At 33.4% G+C, this 22682-nt stretch overlaps 1 protein-coding gene across 4 annotated transcripts in view; it reads left to right on the forward strand.

Annotated features, from left to right (window-relative positions):
- The window catches only part of CACNA2D1 (calcium voltage-gated channel auxiliary subunit alpha2delta 1), a 415589-nt gene that overhangs the window by 247511 nt on the left and 145396 nt on the right, over window positions 1–22682 (forward strand). For all 4 annotated transcript variants that reach the window (XM_054692495.1, XM_054692492.1, XM_054692493.1 and 1 more), the window contains exons 5-6: window positions 4138–4179; window positions 18115–18244. In XM_054692495.1, the coding sequence (XP_054548470.1) occupies window positions 4138–4179; window positions 18115–18244 (172 nt within the window). The remainder of the gene's footprint in view (window positions 1–4137; window positions 4180–18114; window positions 18245–22682) is intronic.

Below are 22682 nucleotides of genomic sequence, written 5' to 3' on the forward strand. Positions count from 1 at the left end.
CTTTACCTAATTATATTTTTTCTCAAGCTTATTTAAAATTATTTCTTACTAAAATAATATTTAAGCTAAACAAAAGCCCCAGAAAGCAAATCATTGTAATTTTTTATAAGAAAATATGATAAACTCAAAGTGGAAACATTATTCTATGTGGTTATATAAAGTAAATGCTCTGATGTTTTTCATTTATCTTAGTGTCATCTTGCTGTATAGGTGGACTGGGGTGACAGATTAAATGCACTGTAATATTTCCCCATATCTTGATGCCCTACATAGATTTATCCTTACTGAATTTGATTAATTGAACTTTACTGTTAGGTAATAATTAAAGGATATTAGAATATATATGCTATGGATGAAAAGTTTAGAGTTGAGATAGAAAAGTGTATACATACATGTAAAGTAAAAATAAAGCTTCTTAGCCAAAAACAACAGCATTTTTATTGGTGAGGAAGAAATATTGTTTGGCAATGGTTATAATCAATAGCACATTCTACTAAGGTCTGTGTATTCTTTTTTAAATAACATTTTTAGAAATTAGTTTACTCTGAATTGTGGTAGCATTAAGATCCTTCCCATCAGGTGTCACCACTATAGGGTACCCACCACCAAATCACCTAGAATGCACCACCACAGTCCATTGTGCTTCCTTTTCTTATTAAAATATGGCTAGTCTCCCTGGTGTTCAAGGGGTTAAGTCTCAGCACTATCAAGCTATCAGCAGCCAGTGCATAAGTTAGATCCTGGTGAGGGAGCCACCCACATGGCGCAGCGTACCTCTCCTGTCTTGCCCGCTGCTCCCCTCAGCAGTGTATTTCAGTCAATCCACCTGTTTTGCTCCCAACCTCTGGCTCTAGTGAATCCTCACCCCCCACCCTCTACCCCCGCCCCCACCCCCCACACACACCCCAGCCTACACCTTCAGCTCTTGTATGCATAAATAAACAAATCTTTAAAAAAATAAAGTTTGACACCTGCTTCAGAACACATATTTGAATAAATGCTTCATAATTTTGTTGTTTTTCCAGAAAAAGTCACAATTTTATTTTCCTTTGTATTTACATTTTTGTATTTACATTTTCCTTTTGTATTTATATTTTGAATAGTATGTAAAGAGCCTTTTAAAAATCGAAATAAGAAGTACCCAATTATAAGGAGTATGAATGTATTTATGCAGGAATATTTTATGACTAATGTATATATTTTTTCAGTTGCTAAAAAGTAAAAAAATAGGTTTTGGGATCATATATCTTCCAAAGTTCAGAAACTTTGCAGTACACATTCTGAGTAAAATTTTTTATATGCAATATAGAGTTTCTAAAAAAAGAAGGGTAAAAACTAGGGTTTTCCATAAAATATAGTACAGTAACAAAGAAAAGACGTTTTGAAATTCTTAGATTTTGTCATTTCAATTTTAATTTACAGGACTGTTTAATAAAATGAAAACTTAGTTTGAGCCATGCTACCATTTCTTTATACTTTACCCTTTTATGACACTATATGTGAAAATCTTAATCTTAGGTTTGATAAATAAGTTCCCTTTGTATATGTTATCATGAATCACACATAAGAAAAGCGTTGGGTAATTGATTTGGCCCATTAACTCTAGATCATGGACTCAGTGCAAGTCTAGACACATAAGTTGTTTCATATAATTGACCTGTAGCCATTGCTTTATCTAAAGGATCAGGATAGGGCCTCCCCAATGGCACAGCGGGTTGAGCGCAATGCTGTGAACCTGTCTGCAGTCTACGCAGCATGGGTTTGATTCCCTGGGAGGCCAGGGAGCTACCCACATGGCGCAGCAGACTTCTCCTGACTCTCCCGCTGCTCCCCTCAGCAGTGTACTTCGGTCAGCCTGCCTGTTCTGTTCCCCACTATGGTGAAAACTCTCACCCTCCGACACTTCTGGCCTATACCCCAGCTCTTGTATAAAAATAAATAAATCTTTAAAAAAAAAATAAAGGATCAGGTAGATATATTCCACTTCTTTTGTCTCTCTCTTGGTTCAGCAGTATGACCAGATAGATATTTCATGAAAGTCTGTTGAAAATTGTAATGCTCAACTGCCTGAAACTGCAGTTCACTTTGTTTTCTACATTTTCAAATTCTGTATCAGCAACCCAGTTGTCAGAAATAGAATCTAAATTGAAGATAAATGATTCAGTGTTTTAACTTTTGATGGAATCCACTTTCTAAATTGAAAATTGTCTCACAAGTATAAATTATAGAGTTGAAAAGAGATCAATAAACTAGTAATTAGATTTGGATCTCAGGTGGGGATTCAGAAGATTCTCTTGCTTTGTGTATGTGCTGAGTTCTGATTTTGTTTTTTAACTTTGTCACAAATCTCATGCTATAAGAAGAGTTTCAGGAATTAAAATCTTTAATTCTCTAGCTACTTATTAAAAAATCAATTAAATTGTAATTTTAAAAGTTATTGATTCTATAAAATAAATTTAAACTCAGGGGGTTCATTCAGTATTATAAAACATATGTTCTTATATTTATGTAGCATTTAGTTTGGTTGGTTTTCAGAGAGACCTATATATTTTGGATCTTCAATATTGTGGTAAGTTTCTAAAATCAAAAATAGAGACAAATTCTGTGGTAAACAAGATCTGTTTTCCTCTTGGCCATTTATAAAGCACATCCATACTCTGAAATTCTGTGACTGCCAAAAAGACCATTTTAACTTTATTTTTTCTAAAACTCTATGATCATAGAATATTTTTGCCTATGTAATGCTATTATTATATCTTGAAGAATTAGTGATTGTTTTGGAACATATGTAAAGAAACACTAGTTTACTGTAATTCTCCCAAGTTATTTTCTTTCTATAAAAATATTTTGTGTATTGTGCTTTCTTTCTGTAAAATTTTCGAGTATTTGTAGATTTTTAAGAGGCACAGAGAAATGCATTTTTTCATAATGCTTTAGTTACTGTTGAGTGCAGATTATTACTGGAATAATAATAGAGAAGTAGACAGTATAGTTAATCAGTTGAGAAGAAAAAAAGGAAATCTTTATAAGTGGATTACTTTTATATTTCATGGAACTAGTCTTAGTGACACAAAGATTAGGAATTTAAAATTATTTGACAATTGTTTTACTCATTCTTTTCTTTTCCACTTTCCCTCTATAAAACAATTTATGTTTATAAATTTATATTTTGTAATTTATATTTATGGTGTATGTCAGCAATATTTGGCCCTATCAGAAATGTCCATATGTATTTATTTTTGAAAAGCCAATACTAATTCACCACTTTGGTAGGATATGAGAATACTAATGAGTTAGATAATCTGATAACTTTTGCTATGTACTTCACTGTTACTATTGAGCCCTAACCTGAGTTTCTTGGGGATATTTCCACCATTTTCAGATACACCTTTCTTCAAGAATAATTTCAACCCTTAATGTGTATATTATTAATGTAGTGACTTCAGCAAAATAGTAACAAGCATGTGTTGTATTTTTCTTAGTTAATCCTGTTTATCATTTTACGGTTTAGGTGTATATGTATGTGCATGTATATATTTGGGAATGTGTGAATGTGTGTGTATAGCTTATTTGCACTATATATTCTCTGTTTTTTTGTGACACATGATTCTCAGACCTATACTAAGATCTTTTTCCTGAATGCAAGATATGCTTTTTTTTTTCTAAAGATTTATTTATTTATGCATACAAGAGCTGGGGTATATGCCAGAGATGCGGGGAGTGAGAGGATTCACCAGAGACAGCAGGGAACAGAACAGGCAGATCAACTGAAGTACACTGCTTAGGGGAGCAGTGGGCGAGACAGGAGAAGTCTGCCTGTCCATGTGGGTTGCTCCCTGGCTGGCTGGGGATTGAACTCATGCTGCAGAGGCTGTGAATTGCTTCATAGTCTGGTGCTTAACCCCTTGTGCCACCAGGGAGGCCCCATGATATGCTTTTCTAATGTCACTGATAATAGTGTTTGGATATGTTATTAAGAAGTATTAACTGATATCTCTGGATCTTTATGAACTATATTTTTAAGGGAATATCATAGTTTATTAGTTAAAATATACATAAGATTTATTTAATATTTTATCTGTAAAATCTTTATATGGTGCTCCTATCAATAAATCATGTTTTTTCCTTTTTTTATAGAGTAATGAAGTTGTCTACTACAATGCAAAGGATGAACTTGATGTGAGTATTAAAAATTTTGCATGAGATTCCAAGATAAACTTAGTTATGTTAGGGTGATTGATTTAACAGAACAAGCTGGATTAGTACGTTTAACTTTTTCAGAAAATATTTCATAACATAAGAGGATTGCCAGTTGGATGGTAAGGTAATGATGGATTGTAGCTAATATGGTTTTTACAAATTTTATTTCCATCTTCCTAAGAAGAAATGTTACAGGGCAGGGAGAGGGGGCACCCTAGACCCCACAAAACTGTCTATTCTAAATGGGTTCTGCCATCTGCCGCATCAACAGAAAGCATATGACACTTTAATGGGAAGGAACTTTAATAAAACTAGGAAACAATACAGGAAAGGCAAAGAATCTAGTTTCTAAATGAAGCACCCAAAGTTACCCGTCCCCTCGTGGGTAAGCGTCCATCCAAATGGGATCGGCCCAGAGCAAGGCCCCAAAGCCTGCCACAAGTCTAAAGTGTCTTCCAGTGGGGACCCACAGAAAAGGGTCAGAAACAACCAGCAAGCCCACAAGGAAAAGAGGAAAATCAAGATAAAAGCTGCCATTGTCATCTCCCCACGGGTCTCACCCACATCTGTGTCACCCAGTCTACGACCAAAAGGCAAGGACAGTTTCTTCACATGTCGCTCCATTCCATGTGCCTCCTCCAGGTCTCCCCCTGGCTCCATCCTGCTTCCTTCCTTCTCAGTCTTCTCTGCAGCTTCTTCTCTCCCTGCTCAGCTCCACCCTCCTTTTTCGGTGGGGCAGGGAACCTGGAACCTCCCCCTTTCCTGGGAACCACCCTGTTACAGAAATACTCTGGATATGAACTCCTATTGCACCCGTTCAGACTCCAGTTCACCGAACCAACTTAAATACTCCACAGTCTATTCACAATATTGAAGACAGAGATTGGTTCCTACCCATTTCTGTATCTTGGCTCCTGGCACCCGGGTCACTGGGCATGTCTGGACTGTACACACTATGGGGAGCCACACTTTGCAACTATAACATGAAAGCTGCACAACCACTGGTGCTGCCCATTCAGTCTTGAGAGCATAGTAGGTCCTTGTTAAATGAATGACATTAGTGTGCAAGATTTTTAGAAGATGGGTTATTTTAGTACAAATAAGTCACTTTGGGGCCTCCCTGGTGGCACAAGGGGTTAAGACACAGCACTAAGAAGCTATCCGCAGCCACTGCAGGATGAGTTCGATCCCAGGCCAGGGAGGTGACCCACATAGCTCAGCAGACCTCTCCTGTTTAGCCTGCTGCTCCCCTCTGCAGTGCATTTCAGTCCCCACTCTGACTTTGGTGAATCCTCTCACCCCCCGACCCCCACACACCCCTGGCCTGTGCCCTACTTCTTGTATGCATAAATGAATAAATATTTTTTAAAAAAGTCACTTTTAATATTGACACATTTGAACAGATATTAGGGAAATATTTTATTTAGTGATATATGGTGGCAATATTTGTCATTCTGAACTAAAATGTATACTTAAAATCTTTTAGATTCTAATGTGTTTGAATTTTTTCATCAGAAAAAGACTATCTACATAATTTCTTTATTCAAAATTGTTGAGGACCTCCAATAATTTAGGTGTCCTTCTGAGAGCTTGAGATAGATCAGAGAACAAATCAAATAAAACTGATTACCACATTATTCACACTTTTTAAAATCTGGATTAAAAAATTGTATTCCAATGCTGTTGTATAACATTTTCCCCAGATATTTAACCAGGAAAGTGAAAAATACATAAAAACAAGTAAAGCTGATTTTAGGAAAAAAAATATATACTTCACTTGAAATGCTGCAGCTTCCCAGATTATACCACTATTACTCTTTCTGAATACCATAATTTATTCAGCAGTAACTTTTTCTTACTGCTAGTCACTTTGTTCAAATTATACAATAAGGGAGGATTTGCAACAACACTATCAAAGGGTTAGGCTTTATTTTTTCCATTTTTAAGGTGAAGAACTAGAATTTAATAAGTATTTTCTTTCTTTGAGATATAGATGATTACTAGTGCAGACTATTTTCATATAATGAGTATATACATCATTTTATTGATTTAGAAGGCTTATTAAGGACAAAACAGCATATTAACATAAAATGTTGATTAGTATAAGAATGCATCATTTTTAAACAGTTAATTGGTAAATCTATGACAGAGAGTTCATAGTAAATAAAGTGGGTGAATTACATGCTGGGGTGTAGGCCAGAGGTGTGGGGAGGGTGAGAGGATTCACCAGAGACAGAGTGGGGAACAGAACAGGCAGACTGACTGAAATACACTGCTGAGGGGAGCAGCAGGTGAGACAGGAGAGATCTGCTGTGCTATGTAGATTCGCTGCATTTGTGTTGTAGTGGCTGCTGATAGCTCCATAGTGCTGAGACTTAACCCCTTGCACCACCAGGGGAGGCCCTCAAGTGTTTCCTAAAGATGATGATCCCAATTCTGCAAATACATATTGGGTTGTCAGAAAAGTCATGGCGTATATTTGCCTGAAAAACTTAGAAAAACTACTAAATGTCATTTAGTTCTGAATATTCTTGGACTTCTGCTAATATAGTCAAGTTTGCTGGCATTGGACTATTTAATGTAAAAGTTTTGAGAATTTGCATGGAATTGTAAGCAAGTCCATTTTATACTACACTAAACTTCGATTGGGGAAATTCAAAGTGTTTTAGATATAATAATGCTATTACTTTCATACACCCCTAATTATTAACTGAAAATGAACTATGTTTTATGATTAGTATATTGGTTTGGCTATATAAAGTCTCTTTCAGTAGAAGTAGATAAAAAAAAGCAGCAGTTTATTCCTATCTTATGTCAAACATTATGTGGCAATATATGAATCATCCAGACCTCAGGATCTGTGTCTAGTGTTTTTTGCTCTCTTCATTGTAGCTTTATGTGTTGTGGTCAGATTGATCCTCCAGTATCCACAATGATTTTTTTTGGCATTTGTTGCAATAAAACTTTATTTATGAAATATAGGCAGTGAACAAGATTTGGCCTGCAGGCAATATTTGGCCAGTCCTTGCTGTAAATTAGAAAACAAACCTGAAATCTTCTAGCATGGTGCCTCAGAGTTCCTATTTTCTCACCCCTCCTTACCATTTACTATCCAGGTACTTTTTAATCTCATATCCAGTGATTCTAAGATATTGCTAAATGATCTGAAGTTTACAGTGCGCCTACCTAATCTAAGCTCTAGAGATTGCAATGTGTAAAGATAACTTGTTCAGCAGGATAAGAACTCCTTTGTCAGGAGCACTGAGTGTTTTATTTTATTATTATTTAAAAAAAATTCTATTGAAGTACCATTGGCTATTGTATTCTACTGACAAGAAGGAGGCAAGTAGTAATAGAGGACGGACCTGTCTTTAAGGCCATGTTCTGCACATTGCACATATCACTTCTATTTGCACCCATGGTCCACTACTTAGCAACTAGCCTTGCTTGCCTAACTGCAGAAGGAAGAAGTAAATAAGCCTCCTCCCAACCAGATGAGCATGAACCCAAATAAAATATAGAATTCTATTACTAAAGCAAAAACAGAAAAAAAAAATAGGGAAACTAGTAATTGGGATATAATTAGCAGTTTGTTAATTTGTTTTCTTGACATATTAAAGTTAATGCCCAAACTACCCACCCATCTGAGTGACTTTAACTAATTAAATTCTACTTGGAACCATCCAAAAAATTCTTTTCCAATAAAATGAATATAAAATTATGTTCTCTATTGAGTATATTTTAGCCTCAACTAATGCATGTGTTTTGATCAGTACCATCAAATGATTTTCTGCAGTAGAAATATTTACTATCTTACAATGAAAGAAATTTAGGAAATATAAGTAAATGTTGGACTTTGATATTTTACTTTAGGCTTTTCAGTGATTATACATTTGTTTTGAAGATTGTTGCTTATCCAGTGCAATTATACTTACATGGGCGATGAAATTTACTCACCCTCACCAAATGTTATGCAATAGAGGTAGATTTTATTGACTGCTATATTCACAACTTTATTTACAAGTAGTGCTTGATATTTTATATATTTTGTGTTCCCAAATCATAATGTCATCTCATTGTTGTGGTTTAAAGTGACATACCATCATTGTCCTCTATTCTGAATTTTCTATATACCAGTTTAGTTAAGTGTTTTTTAATTACTTACTCAAATTCATAAAATCATATCCACTATTAAAAACTGGTCATTGGAGATTATATCGTGTAAGGTGAACATATAATATCCAATGAATAAGGGAACAAATTGAATGGTAAATACGAATGCTATTGATTTATAAATTTGTCCTTATTTGTGTAAATGGATAGATAAATATAGGAGAGGTAAAGTCTATATATTAACTGTGCGCCTTCTAAAGGGGACTTAAAGATTGTAAATCCTGATCTGATGGTTATCATTTTTAACGTTTCCTCCCTTCAGCATTGCTGGATATGATTTGATTTTCCATGTTCATGACTAGTGGAATAGGAGTCTTTTTCTGTTTTTTTTCCCCCAACTCTCTTTAATCATTCCCTTTCCATCTCTATAATGATCACTTATATTCAAATATTTACTTAAGATCTGTAGAAATTTATGTTATACTTCTAAATTTCCTTTACATTTAATCCTATTACAAATTTTTATTGTATGAATGTCCTTAAATGTTATTTTCATAATTTGTTTCCAATAATCAAGGTTTTCAAATCACATTTTATTGTCTTTGTATGGTAATTAAACCTGAAGAAACTTTACTGGAAATTTCCCTGAGTCAGCATGACTTTTGTAATGAAATACAGTTTCTTCTTAAAAGTTGTAAGAGTCATGGGATTTTTTTCCTCAAGTAAAAGTTCCTGCCAAGTAGCTCTTGTACTCACAGCAGTGGACACAGCTCTTCTTGTAGTTAGTAAATTGTACTTATTCAATAAGGTATTCACAATAAATCAGTGAGTATAAGTAAAAGTTGAAGCTTCATTTTATACAAACAGGAAATGGCTGAGAATCAGAGTCATAATAACAGACGTGCTGTTTTTGGTTTTCATACTTTGTCTCATTTTTAAAGCGCCCCTTTCACCATTACCTCCAATTTCAGCCCAAATTGGTGTGAATCTGTGTTAATTGGAGTACTGCAATTTAAAAATCACACCCTAAAGAAAAAATTTGCTGGTAGCAAAGGCCTGCTGTTGACCTGAAACAGTATCAAATGTTTTATATCATTCTCTGCCATTAAGTTGCAAATATAACAGTGACAAGGAAAAATGTTTTGGGAAAAAACCCATACCATTTGATTGTTTCCAAATACTATGACTAGAGTACAATTGTAAAAGTACCTATCAATGTTATTTTAATAATTTAAGGTGATTGAAAGTGTTTTTAACTTCAAATAGGGCATGTTTATGCGTATCTGTATTAAAAATAATGAGAAGGTATTAGATTGAGATATTTTCCTTTTTTTTTTTGTTTGAAGACAATGTATACATAAAATAATAATCAGAGCTGAATCTTCAAAAAAAAAATTCAGAAAAATATGTGAACCCAATGCAGAAATTGTTTTGATATCATTGAAAGTTTTATATATCCAGATTTGGCAGAAAAATTAAATGTCAAATAAAGTGAAATAAAAGAGCTACTAATGCAGCAATTATTTATGTAATTCCACATTCAAGTTCTCCTTACTTTTGAAATTTATGTAGGTTCTTAGTTTAGGTTTGCAGAGACATCTGTCCCAATAAGTCTTTCTCACAGCAGTAGTCAGCATGCCAGCACTACTCCAATAAGTCTTTAAATTCCCTGGAGATTAGTGAAGCATTTCCCAGAATGTGAGTTGTGCCAGCAAGTTGCACTATTTTCTTAATTCCCAAAGCAAGTAAAAAGAAAGCAGATCATTAAAAACCCTTATAAACCTAATTCCAAGATCTATGTTTCTAACTAAAATTCAAATGGAAAAAAGTTCAGCTCAGAATACCTATGTCAATAGATTGAGTTGATTTATTTGCCACATTTTATATTATTGATTATCTTAAAAATTTGGCCTGTCTGGGAAAGTTGGGTAGTCTACTGAGTTCCCTTGCATATTTATGTTCCTATTTATTTTCTTAGTAGAGTCTTGTCTACCTTAAAATTAATTCCAACATAATGCCCTATGTAAATGTCTTTTTAAAAGCCTAATTTTTCATGATTTCATCTTATTTTCTAGAAATAAATAAGCCTGATTTCACAAGGAGCTAGTAGAGATAAACATCCAATAGCGGTGAAATTTGTTCTAATTATCAGGGAAAGAATCAGTCTTGGTTCTTTTCTAGCCTTTTTTTTTTTTTGCTGTTTTAATTTTATATTACAAAATCTTTATTTTATGGTCTGCTAATGAATGATCTTCAGTCTTCAAATAGGTGATAGCATGGGAATAGAATGTTAATTGCTTCTGTATATCCTGTATATGAATTACATCTGTATAATGGGTTCATTACAGTGGCCTTTTTTGGCATCTAAAATAGATGATTTAAATATTTTGGATGCTGTATGTTTGGATTAAATTATAATAATAATAGTTTCTGTATGTATGTATATATACTTACTCTATACTAGACAGTGAATGCTTTATATACAGTGTAATGATAAGAGGAGACAGAAAAATGAATAAATGATATTAATGAAAAAAAGTACTCTGCTAAAGAAAAAAAAATAGAGTTTACTGTAATCCTTTGTTGCACATACTATTACTTTAATGATTTTCAGATAAGAGAAGTAAAATTTATTGCTGTTTACAGTGATTTGCAGTAGTGAGATGAAGTCTCTATGATTAAAAAATGATTGGACTTTAATCATAAATCTCCACTTATCTGATCCACTGCTCCCAGTGATGTTTACCATGGATAGATTAAAATTAACACATGTACCCCTGTGTGAGCTGCCAACCTAGTATTCCTTGTGACAACACTGTTAAGACCAGAATAATAGGAGATTAGATTAGATTCCATTTCTTCTAAGAGTTATGCCTTATTTGTGGGGAGGTTCTTTGAAATTTTCTTTATTCTGATAATTTTAATGTTCTGTGCACTTGTGTTCCTTTTGCAAGGTTAGCTTAAGCTCAGGTTCTCATTTATTTGGGGGAGATGGCATATATAATTCTGTTTTTAGAGTGTGTGTTTAGTCATTTCTTTTCAGAAGTATTAGGTGGTATATATATTTAGAACTCAGTGAATTCTTATAAAGTTTTGAAATTTCAGTGGCATTATAAAGGCATTGTAAACTTACCACATCTGCAACCTAAAGGAAACAAAGGGGGGGCCTGCCTTGTTTTGAATTTTATCTTCAACCTTTTTTTGCTTGCATGTGCATCACTTAAAAAATTGCTGCTCCTGAGCTGAGAAATATGCATAAAACTCTGTCTATCCATTACTGAACTTATTTGTTGACACATCTAAAAAGAGATTTCTAAATCTTTAGGTTTAGTAAAATTTTAATATATTGTTTAAGTGGCATATGATGTTAAAAGTCACCAGAAGATAAATTATAAAGATTATGTGGATACTTATTATTAGATGCCTTGTTACTTATGATGACTTTATATTATTACCTTTGGAAATACCCAGCAGGCCATATGATCACAGGGCATTATTATTGATAGTAAATATAAATCCATATGTAAAATAGCCTTGTTGATAATTTTAAATTCTTGACTAACCCGTGTAGAGTAATTGAATCAACGTTTTTATCTTGTAATGATAGTACTTTTACAAGCTCTTAGTAAAATAGAAATACCCTATCAGTCTCTTCCCATAATTTAGATTCTATAATAAATGTGTAATATACAAAATAGATGTGAATATACATTCCTAGTATTATATTTTTTTTCTAATCTTGATGATTTGAATTTTCACACTACATGTGGAATTTGCTGCCAGTGCTTGTCATCACACTCACCTGTATTTAATTCTCATGAATTTAATTCTCTGCCATTCTCTGTATTTAATTCTCTGCCATTCTTAACCAGAGGTCTGGGATAGGTGGTCACCCAATTCAACCATTGTGTAAATTACAAGTATGCCAATTTTATTTTGAGAATATTCTCAGATTCTGTGTTGTGACTTTTTGAAATATCATTTCATCCTCACAAGCAACCTCAGTATATTATTTTACTTGAGGAATGTTTTTTTTTTTTAATTTTAATGAATTTACTGCAGTAATCAGTATCCTTTTTAATTTAAATTAATTCTATTTTATGTGTTTTGTATTTGTACTTATCTTTGGGCTCATCATATTTTAAATATTTATGTGCTGTAATGTCACCTACAGTGTTTATAACTTACTCTGTTTGTGACAGTAAGAACTTACTGTTTTATTGCATTTTCAGCCACTATTATTCCCTTCCCCACTTCAAAGTCTATTTCAGACATCCTTCTCTTTTTATATATAATAATTAGCATTGGAAGAATACATGGAGACTTAGCAGTGAACCTAATCTTTAAGAACTAGAAGTATTCCATCAATTTTATTTTGACCACTGATATTATAAATTAACTTTTTACATTGTCATAGAAACATTTTTTTCTTAATATGTTAAATAAATTGCCTCTGATGAGTTAATGTTGTAGTTTTTCCACAGAGTAAATATGAGAAGTTATAATATTTTAATTACCTGAGGAGCTGGAGAAAAGTTCTGAATTCATTTAAAAAATCTCATTAGCGAAACACATTTTACAAGGACAACATGACTATTGATTAATCCAATTTTATTTCTATTGTTATTGTGATTTGCTAAAGCAAAAATACAGATATTACATTTAAGTCCCTAGTGTAGAGTTTATTTATTATCATTCAACCCATATTTTCTTTTTAATTATATTTATCCACTCAATACTTCTCTGAGTCATATCCTCAAGGAAAAAAATAGCAGCTTGAACTAATAAATCAGGAGAGTCTACTGTGTTCTTATTGCCATTGTACTAGATTCATTATTTCTTAATCAGCCTCGCCATCCAACCTAACTAGCGCAGCTATAACTGTATGAAGGCTTAGCTCCTTTTCATTCTACTCATTTGTAAATTGGGCTTGATCAGCTGCAGCTCCTTTGATGAATGGCAGTTTCTAATTGATGCAAGAGATGTATTCGGGAGGCTGAGATTCCAATGTGAATGAGTGGTTACAGAGGCAACATTACTTTTTGATCCATAAAATTGGTGCCAACATGCTTGTATATGATGACTTTGAGTCTTGGTGACTGTATAAAGTATCTTGTAATTATAATCTATACATGCTAACTTTTTTACTGAGCTAACATCGCATTATAAATGTATGTTTTAGGTATGCATCGTTGAAAATCAAAATGTTCACCTTTAAAAGTCCGGTTCTATTTCAATAATAACAGGGATGGTTTTCTTGATTTTTTCTTCTTCAGATTTATTGTTTGTGTGTAGGAAGGCTATTGATTTTTGTGTGTGTGTTAATTTTGTATCCTGTTACTTTACTAAACTGATTCAGTAGTTTAATTAGTTTTTCTGTGGAGTTTTTGGGGTTCTCTATGTATATTATCATACCATCTGCGAATAGTGATAGTTTAACTTCTTCCTTTCCTATTTGGATTCCTTGTATGTCTTTCTCTTGCCATAGCAGGAATTTAGAAAACCTAAATGAGGGACCAGGAAAAAATCTAATTATAATAAAGTAAAAATCAAAATCAACAAGCAACTATAAACCAGAGACACAATGTGGGGGGCGAGGAGGGAGTAGGATCAAAACAAGGGGTGTGGAAATTGTATGGGGACTATAACCAACATGAAAATGCATACATTGTGCAAAAATTAAAAATGATGTAAAATATATAAAATAAAAAAATACATATATACCACAAAAATGTATAAAATTAAAAAGTCCTCTTCTATCCTTTACATTACAATGTTCTGTTTATCCTTATTTACCTACTCTTCTCCCCAGTCTCTTCTAGTGAACTCTAATTGGCCTGAAAGCCCAAACGTGTATGTTTGTTTTATTTAGTTCATCTGTTTGTTTTCTCAGCATACCACACAAGAGTGAAATCACATGGTGTTTGTCTTACTCTAATTTCACTCTTAGTATCACTGGTATCTTATTTTATGCTGTAGGTCCATAATATTGCAAATGGCAGGATTTCATCTCTTTTGTAGCTGAATGGTATTCCATGGTGGATATATACCATGTCTTCTGTATCCATTCATCTGTAGATGAGCATTTAGGCTGTTTCTAGCTCATGTTATAAATTATTCTGTAGTAAATATGAGGGTGCATACATCTCTTCAAGTAAGTGTTTTTGTATTTTTCAGGAGAATACCCAGAAGTGAAGTAATTGGTGGATAACTAGATTGTATAAAATTTCTATTTTTAATTTTTTGAGGCATCTTCATGCTCCTTTCTATAATGGCTGCAATAATATATTTTTGCCAACAATGTTCAAGGGTTCTCATCTCTCCACATCCTCTCTAACAATTGTTTTCCTTTTGGAGAACAGCCATTCTCACAGGTGTGAGGTGATTAATCAAAACCACATTGTTTTGATTAATCCAATTTTATTTCTATTGTTATTGTGATTTGCTAAAGGAAAAATACAGATATTACATTTAAGTCCTTAGTGTAGAGTTTATTTATTATCATTCGACTCGTATTTTCTTTTTAATTATATTTATCTGCACTCCCCATGTAATAAGAAATGAACATATTTCCAAATGTCAATTGGAAATCTGTGTGTCTTCATGAGAAGTGGCTATTCAGATTCTCTGGCCATATTTTTATTGGGTTTACTTTGTGCTGAATTTTATGAGTGCTTTGTGTATTTGGATATTAATTCCTTTTTGGATATATGATATGCAAATATCTTCTCCCATTCACTAGGATGCCGTTGCTTTTTATTAAATGTTCTTTCTATAAGTGCTAATATTAATGTATCCTTTTCTCCAATTAATATTTCTTGAGTGACTAAATACATATTTTCATATATCCACATATTCTTAACCCTAATTCATGTGTATAGTTCACTGTATGTCTATTATAATTTAATGCTACTTTTTATATCTCTAAAATTTGCTAGAAATATATTTAACTGATGTTTCTGGAAAACATAGACTTATTAAAAATAATGTTATTTTCTAAAATTATTGAAATCAGATTACTTTTTTAAGAATTGAAAATGACTTTTTTTACCTTTAGTTTGAGGGTTCTTAATTGAAGATCAGAGAGGTTACAACCAGCAGTCTTTCAGCAGACCTCCTCCCCGTTATGATATGGTCCCTTATTGGTGGTAGGAGGCTCCCCAGGTGATTCTAATACACCTCACAGGCTAAGAGCCACACCTGTAGCCCAACCTCATCTATAAATCAGAAGAGTGAGCCCAAGGAATAGTGCTGACCACATCAGAGATGTTATTGCAATAAAGAATCAAATCTCTGGGTGTTTGCTCAGTCCACCACGCCTTTTTTCAGTGATTTGTAAGTATGTTCTTTGTAAAGAAGAACTTAAAAGGATCTCATATGTCCATGAATGCCAGGTAAACCCAGTTTCCTTTAGTGAGGATTATCTTTGAGTCTTTGATAAGGCAGTGTGTGCTTTTATGTTCCTGATAATGTACAGCATTTCCTCAATATACTTTAGAAGGGAATAAACCCCTGCAGTATCTCCAGTGTCTGATGTAGTCTGGAACTTTTTTTTGACAAATATTATCTAATAAATTAACCATTTGCATGCGTATATTCACAAATACTAAAAACTGTATCATGTGTGGAGGATGGAAAAATTTAGTCTTCCATTGATATGCTTATTGTTAATGCTGCCTTTTTAATGAGTAGTTCTAAATATAAATGTATGGCTAATTGAAAGTTTTGATACATTAATCCATGAACTAGATGGCTTCTTAAAGTAGATTGTGTGGCTCCTCCCCTGGTGTTTCTGTTGACTGGGCCTGGGGTCGGCCCTGAGAACCTGCATTCTAAAAAGTTACAGTGGAACTAACGCTACTCCTCCAAGGATAACACTTTGAGAAGCCACTGCCTTAAGCTAACTGCTGAGACTTCACTCTCAGAATGTTAGCAGCAGAGAAGGACATTCATTTTAGTGTGTCCTTTCCACATTTATGTTAGTAATGAAAATAGGTTGTTTTAATATGTCTTTTTTCTTCTTCTAGTCAAATATGCCCAACAATAGATAGTACAGTTAATTTTAAAATGTGGTAAAAATTCACAGCTGAATCCAAGAAGGAATCCCAATTATTTTCATTCTTAATTTATTGAGACCAGGGCAGATGTGTTAGTTAAGTGTATTTTTGCTCTGTGATTTCTCTCTTTTTCTTTTCATCTGTGTTCTATTTCTGCTTTCTGAGCCTCTACTTTAGACAAAAGTAGAAATGATGTTTCTTGCATGCCACTATTTTTCCAAATTTTAGATTTTTTAAAAGATTTATTTATTTTATACAAGAACCGGGGTACAGGCCAGAGGTGCAGGAGGGTGAAAGGATTCACCAGAGACAGAGCGGGGAAGAGAACAGGCAGACTGACGAAATACACTGCTGAGGGGAGCAGTGGGCAAGACAGGAGGGGTCTGCTGCGCCATATGGGACCCTTGCTGGTCAGCTGGGATCGAACCCGTGCTGCAGAGGCTGCAGACAGCTTCACAGCAAGGTGCTCAACTGCCTGCGCCACCAGGGGAGGCCCCAAATTTTAGATTTTCAACACTACTATTTTGTTATTCCGTATGTTCAGTTTAACTTTCACACAAATAAGAAATAGTTGTCTGTTCTCAGTATTTTTTTATTAATGACCAATTTTATAATTTCACATACCCACAAACAAAGTATCACATCCACAGTCGTATCTAACTGAATCAGTTTTCACAGAGTAGTACACCTTATGTAGAGTGCATTTTTATGTTTTCTTTAATGTTTCATTTAACAATAATTTGGTCATAAATTAATAAAATGATTTAATTACCTAGAGATATCTCAGACCCAACAGATTTAGAAACTTTACCAGTGTCTATTGTTGCTGCTTCCTTATGAAAAAATACATTCATTTGTGTTTGTATAAATGTTAAAAGTGTATCATTTCTATCACTGCAATGTGCTGTTAAATGTAATTTTTTTTTTCCAGTTTTGGTTTCAGAAGATCACTTTAGGAATATGGAAAACTCTGGTTTCTAAAATGAAGTTGAACTTACAGGGTTGTGATTAAAAACAGAAGTTAGGGAAGAGATAAAAACAACTATTTGAACTTAAAAGGTTTAACATAATCAGCCTAGATATTGTTACATGAATGCAGTTGAGTGAAATCCTTAGTTTCCTGTTAAAGGAAGGCAATAAAGTAATTCAGCATCAGGAGCATAGTTTGAATAGATAGAAAATTAATTTTCAACCTTAAACTCCTGTGGGATATTCTGAAATCATTATTGATTGAATCTCAGCTCCTACCTTGCAGAACAAATTGGTTCTAGTTAAGGTTTAATTGTAGTGACAGTTAAAAGAGATCTTTTTAGTATACTATTTTTAAAAAACAAATTGATACAGCTAGAAATATGCAAAAATCAGGGAAAATATGACAAAACAATTTTTCATTACTGATCTTTTTGTGGTTATACCATTAGTTGTTAATTCAAGGATTTTAATCAACTATATTAAAAATTTGGTAAAATAAATTGTGGAATTTATTTCAAGGGAATAAATATAATACGACTGAATTTAAAAGCACCTGATCTTTTCATGCACATTTTAATAAGGACAAATTTGGTCATTTAGCCTGGACTTGAGTAATGGCAGTACTGAGAAAATTAATATTTTGGCATTTTATTTTAAAATACCCTGATGGTTTTATTTTTTAAAGAATGTGCACTTAGCAAATAAAAACATGAATGTGAGAATCTGTGTTAACTGAAGTTGTAATACTGTTTATCGTCTCTTTCCTTTGTAGCCTGAAAAAAATGACAGTGAACCAGGGAGTCAGAGGATAAAACCAGAATTTGAACATGATGCAAATTTTGGACGACGAATATCCTATCAGCATGCAGCAGTCCACATTCCCACAGACATCTACGAGGGCTGTAAGTAAAAGTATTTCACGTTTGGGGGGAAAAAAAAGAGCAAACGTGGTGCTGTTTTATTTACATGTTATTTAAATTTGTGGTAAAGTATGAACTATATGCATGAAAAATGATAGCTCACTGTGGATATTTGTTGTGTCTGAACTACTCTCTACCATTTAGTAAATAAGTATACTTTCCCAATTGACATCAATAGCTTATTAGTAACAGATAAATGCTTTAAAAATCAAAACTACGGATCATGTATGCAGGTACACAAGCAAACATCCTTCAGAAACATTCAGGAGACAGATGTTTATTTTAAGCTCTACAGATCTTATCACATCTTCTGTATTTTTCAGTTTCCCTTTCTTTGTTTCTCTAGAATATAGGCAAAATATTCTTCCCTTCCAATAAGTTGTGAGCTCAAGATAAAAAGACATGTTGGGAAGAACTATGAACAATAAGGCCTAAAGAAATAGAAAACCACTAAATGCAAGACTTGATTAAGAAGGCTTCACTGTGAAGGAGGGAAGAAAGATATTTAGGAAGATACAGGGAAGGAAGCTTTGCCAGTGATGTTTCTCAGAAACACCCTTTCTATTATCAAGGGCACAGCCTGAGAATTCTGAGGAATTTCCCATGGACATCCCAGTCTTTCATGAGGATTAATTGTGACTCAGGAAGCAAGAGCTCAGAGATGCTACTTTATGGTGTTCTAACCCTCTCTCCACCAGCCCTTAACCTTCTCACATAAGTAAATAACAAAGATTGATAGAACCACTTCACATTTCTAAAAGCATATTTCCCATATTCCTGTTAGACTGCAGAGTGTATGTGGTATCGGGGTGTGTTCAGAACTGCCTAGATTCTGGAGCCAGATTGCCAGAGTTCAGATTTAAATTTTATTTAAATTTTTTTTAAGAGTTATTTATTTATACAAGAACTGGGGTACAGTCAGAGACGCGGGAGGGTGAGAGAATTCACCAGAGACAGAGTTGGGAGCAGAACAGGCAGATGGAGCAGCGGACGAGACAGGAGAGGTCTGCCACACCATGTGGGTATCTCCCTGACCGGCTGGGAATCCAACCCGTGCTGCAGAGGCTGCGGACAGCTTCACAGTGCAGTGCACAACCTGCTGTGCCACCAGGGAGGCCCCAGATTTAAATTTTAAATGTAGTATTTTCTTAGGCAAATCCTTTAACTTCTCTGGGCAAGTATTTTCTTTACTGTAAAATGAGATTAAGATGACTAATTCAAGAAGGCATTTGAGTATATAAAGGTTAAATTCTCCTAATAGTGCCAAACTAATAGTAAATGCAATTTAAATGATTGCTCTTACTATTAATGACAAAGTTTCTTAGATAAAGTAGACTAAATGCAGTTGCTAATATTATAAATTGGCTTTTATTCTTTGGATTCTGAGATTATTTGTTTAAAAGGGAAATTTTAAATGCATGTGTGGTTCTTTTCCTATTATAAATGTCATCTATCAAATTATTCTTTTTGTTTGTGCTTTTAAATTAAAACCTATATGGTATGTTCATCCTATCATTTAAAAATATTAAACATAATTTACTTTAATGATCTAGAATAGAAAAAGTTGTGCACGTAGGTGGTTCCTCATGGTACACAAGAAATGTTTGAATTCTTTGCAATCCAGCTCACACTTTTAATTCCAGATTCTTTCAGGAACTACCTAGGGTTTAGATACACATTTGTTTTCACTTTGACGGTTATGCTCCTCTTTAAAGAATTATCATTGGTAATTCTAATTTCATTTCATACTGAGCTGTATGTTGTGTTTATATTTTTTTAAGAACTATTTTCTACCTTATGTCAAATTTTTTAGCCAACTGTTGGGTATATCAACAAATGTGTTTCTGTTTTGTTGTTTCACTTGGGAGTTTTTTCCTTAAATTTGGCAGTGTGTAAATGTCAACCAAATATTGAAATCGGTCATTTATAGTTGTAATGTGGAACACTTTGTTTCAAATATATACTTATATGGAAGACTTTAAAGAAATTAAAACAATAACCACTCAGAGGTGCTTGGTGTGACCAGAATCTTAGCTACTTACCAAACTTTTATCCTCTTTGAGAAACCTTTGTTTTTCCAGTATTTGAAGCACATAAACAATTGCTGTGCCCAAAGAAAGGGAACATAAAGATAAGTGTAGTGTGGTTTTAATCTGTTTGCTTATTGATTGAGCAGGTGGGGAAGATGAGATAGTTGGTATAGCATGGTTCCCCTCTCTGTGTTTGTGTGGAAGCAAGAGTGACTGGGTGGCAAGTATAACTTGGGAAATAGGACAGTTTGATGTTATAGCCCAATCCATATGGCAATTTCAGACTTATTGCAGTGTGCAAACTTAGCTGCCAGGCTACCCCACCGGTGTCCTCATACCCCAGCTCCCTCCCTTCAGATAGATGAAATATTAAATGAGTCTTTTAACACCCTCCCTACTTATTTTCATGAGTGAACTTTAACTCAATTATATTATTTGGGACCAGGATTATCCTTTGGAGATGGTACTATACGCATACAGCGTGAGAATCACTGTTCTTTTCTTCATAGTCATAATTAAATCTCCATCTATTTTATGCTGGAACAGATATGAGTATGATACAAAAATATAAATCAAAGCATAATTTTTTAAAAGAACATTAACGGTCACATAGTATACACTTACTTTTTTTACAGTATCCTATAAAGGCATTGGCTATGTGTAAATGATAGTCTTTCCAATTTAGAATACACTATTTGGAAACATCTATAGAGGATAGTTTTAATAGTCCCAGAGGATAAAAAAATACTTTAATCACTTTGGAAATCAATAAGATAAAATATTTAAATGTTTTCAGAAGTGAAGACACATTTTGATATATGGCATTTTTATTTTTTAAAGAAGTGCTGTCTTTGGATTGCTTATTTAGTCCCATTTATCTTAATATTGAATTCTCTTTCTTTGCTGAAATCTAATCAGTGTGACTGTGACCTCGCCTGGCCTGTATTCCTTTAAAATTCATATCTGGTGTTGTGGACAGAGTGAGTCAATGGCAATGGAGTAAAATCAGAAATGTCAACAAAATCTTGAAAATTTAATAATTACTGGTATTCTTCATGAAGTTCATCAGAACATACAAGATTTACAGGATTGTTCTAGGCTTCTGAATTTAATAAATGTGAAAGTGCACTTCAATTGAAGGCTTCACTGCAGGGAACAGCTTCTTTTCATTTAAAGACAATTGCATAGTTCTCATAAGCATCATGTACTAATTTCAGAAAGGTGATGCCTTTTTAAAAAATTCCTTAAATTGAAATGTAATTATTTTTGCTTAATGATATATTTAAAATTTCAGAATAGTATATTTATGTTCAAAATTTTTCATTTTTGAGAATTTCATTACTTTTACTTTAAAGGGTACCCAAACCAGAACTAATCAGATTTAGCTGATCTATTTAAGAGCATAGAAAACAGCATAGAACTTAGTAAAAGAAGGCCTGAATATTCTGACAATTTGGTTTTAATTACAGAACTTTATTAATTTTGTAATTACTTTAGATTTGAGTATTGAGAGAGTGTTTATAGAATATTCTGTAGTCATTTATCCATGGAAATTTATGTAGATATTTATTTGTGAAATTACTATCCTGTAATATATTCCAAAAATACATTAACAAGAAAACTAGTAATAAGGACCTTGATTTGCATAACACTTCCAGGCACTTGATTCTCTTTTTGTCCTTACACTAATTTGATAATGTAAGCAAGGCAATTATTATTTCTACTTCAGAAACTAAAAAAAAAAAAAAAAAAAAAATCCAGCTTTTTATTGCAAAATACATCTAACAAATATTCATTTTTATAAAAGACAGAAGACTTCAAGAATTCACCTTTGAAGTCTCATGCTTTACTAAAATATTTTTAATAAATTGAACTACTAATAATCACTAATACTGTGTTGTGATTTATTTTCATGTTTACTAAAAATAAAGCAAATGATGCTGCAAAAATTATGGAAGGAAACTGCCCTGCTTTTGCTGACAGCTGTTGAGCTAACCTTCTGTAATCTCCTATTGGCTGATTATAGAAGGTCTGATCTGTTCCAAAATAATCAACATTTGATTATAAAGCAGTATTAGTTTACTTTTGACTTTTTTTTCTATGTATTTTCCCAGTTTTTTTGAGATACTTTTCCAATTCCATCTCCCTTCTCCTGCCTGACCCCTTGTCTAAACCCTACCACTGCTTCTGGTAACCACAAGGCTGAAATCTTTTTCTATGAGGTGCTTTTGTTTGTTTTATTCCTATATATGAGTAAGGTCGTACAGTCTTATTCTTAGCCTAATGCCTTCAAGGTTCATCCATGTTGTTGCAAACACTGGGATTTCCTCATTTATTCTTGTCATTGTTTCATTTTTGAGGCAACATTGGTTTGCAATAGTTCCCTAAAA

The sequence above is a fragment of the Talpa occidentalis genome, unplaced genomic scaffold, assembly GCF_014898055.3.
Source record: "Talpa occidentalis isolate TD23 unplaced genomic scaffold, MPIMG_talOcc4v2.1, whole genome shotgun sequence".
NCBI classification, from domain to species: domain Eukaryota; kingdom Metazoa; phylum Chordata; class Mammalia; order Eulipotyphla; family Talpidae; genus Talpa; species Talpa occidentalis.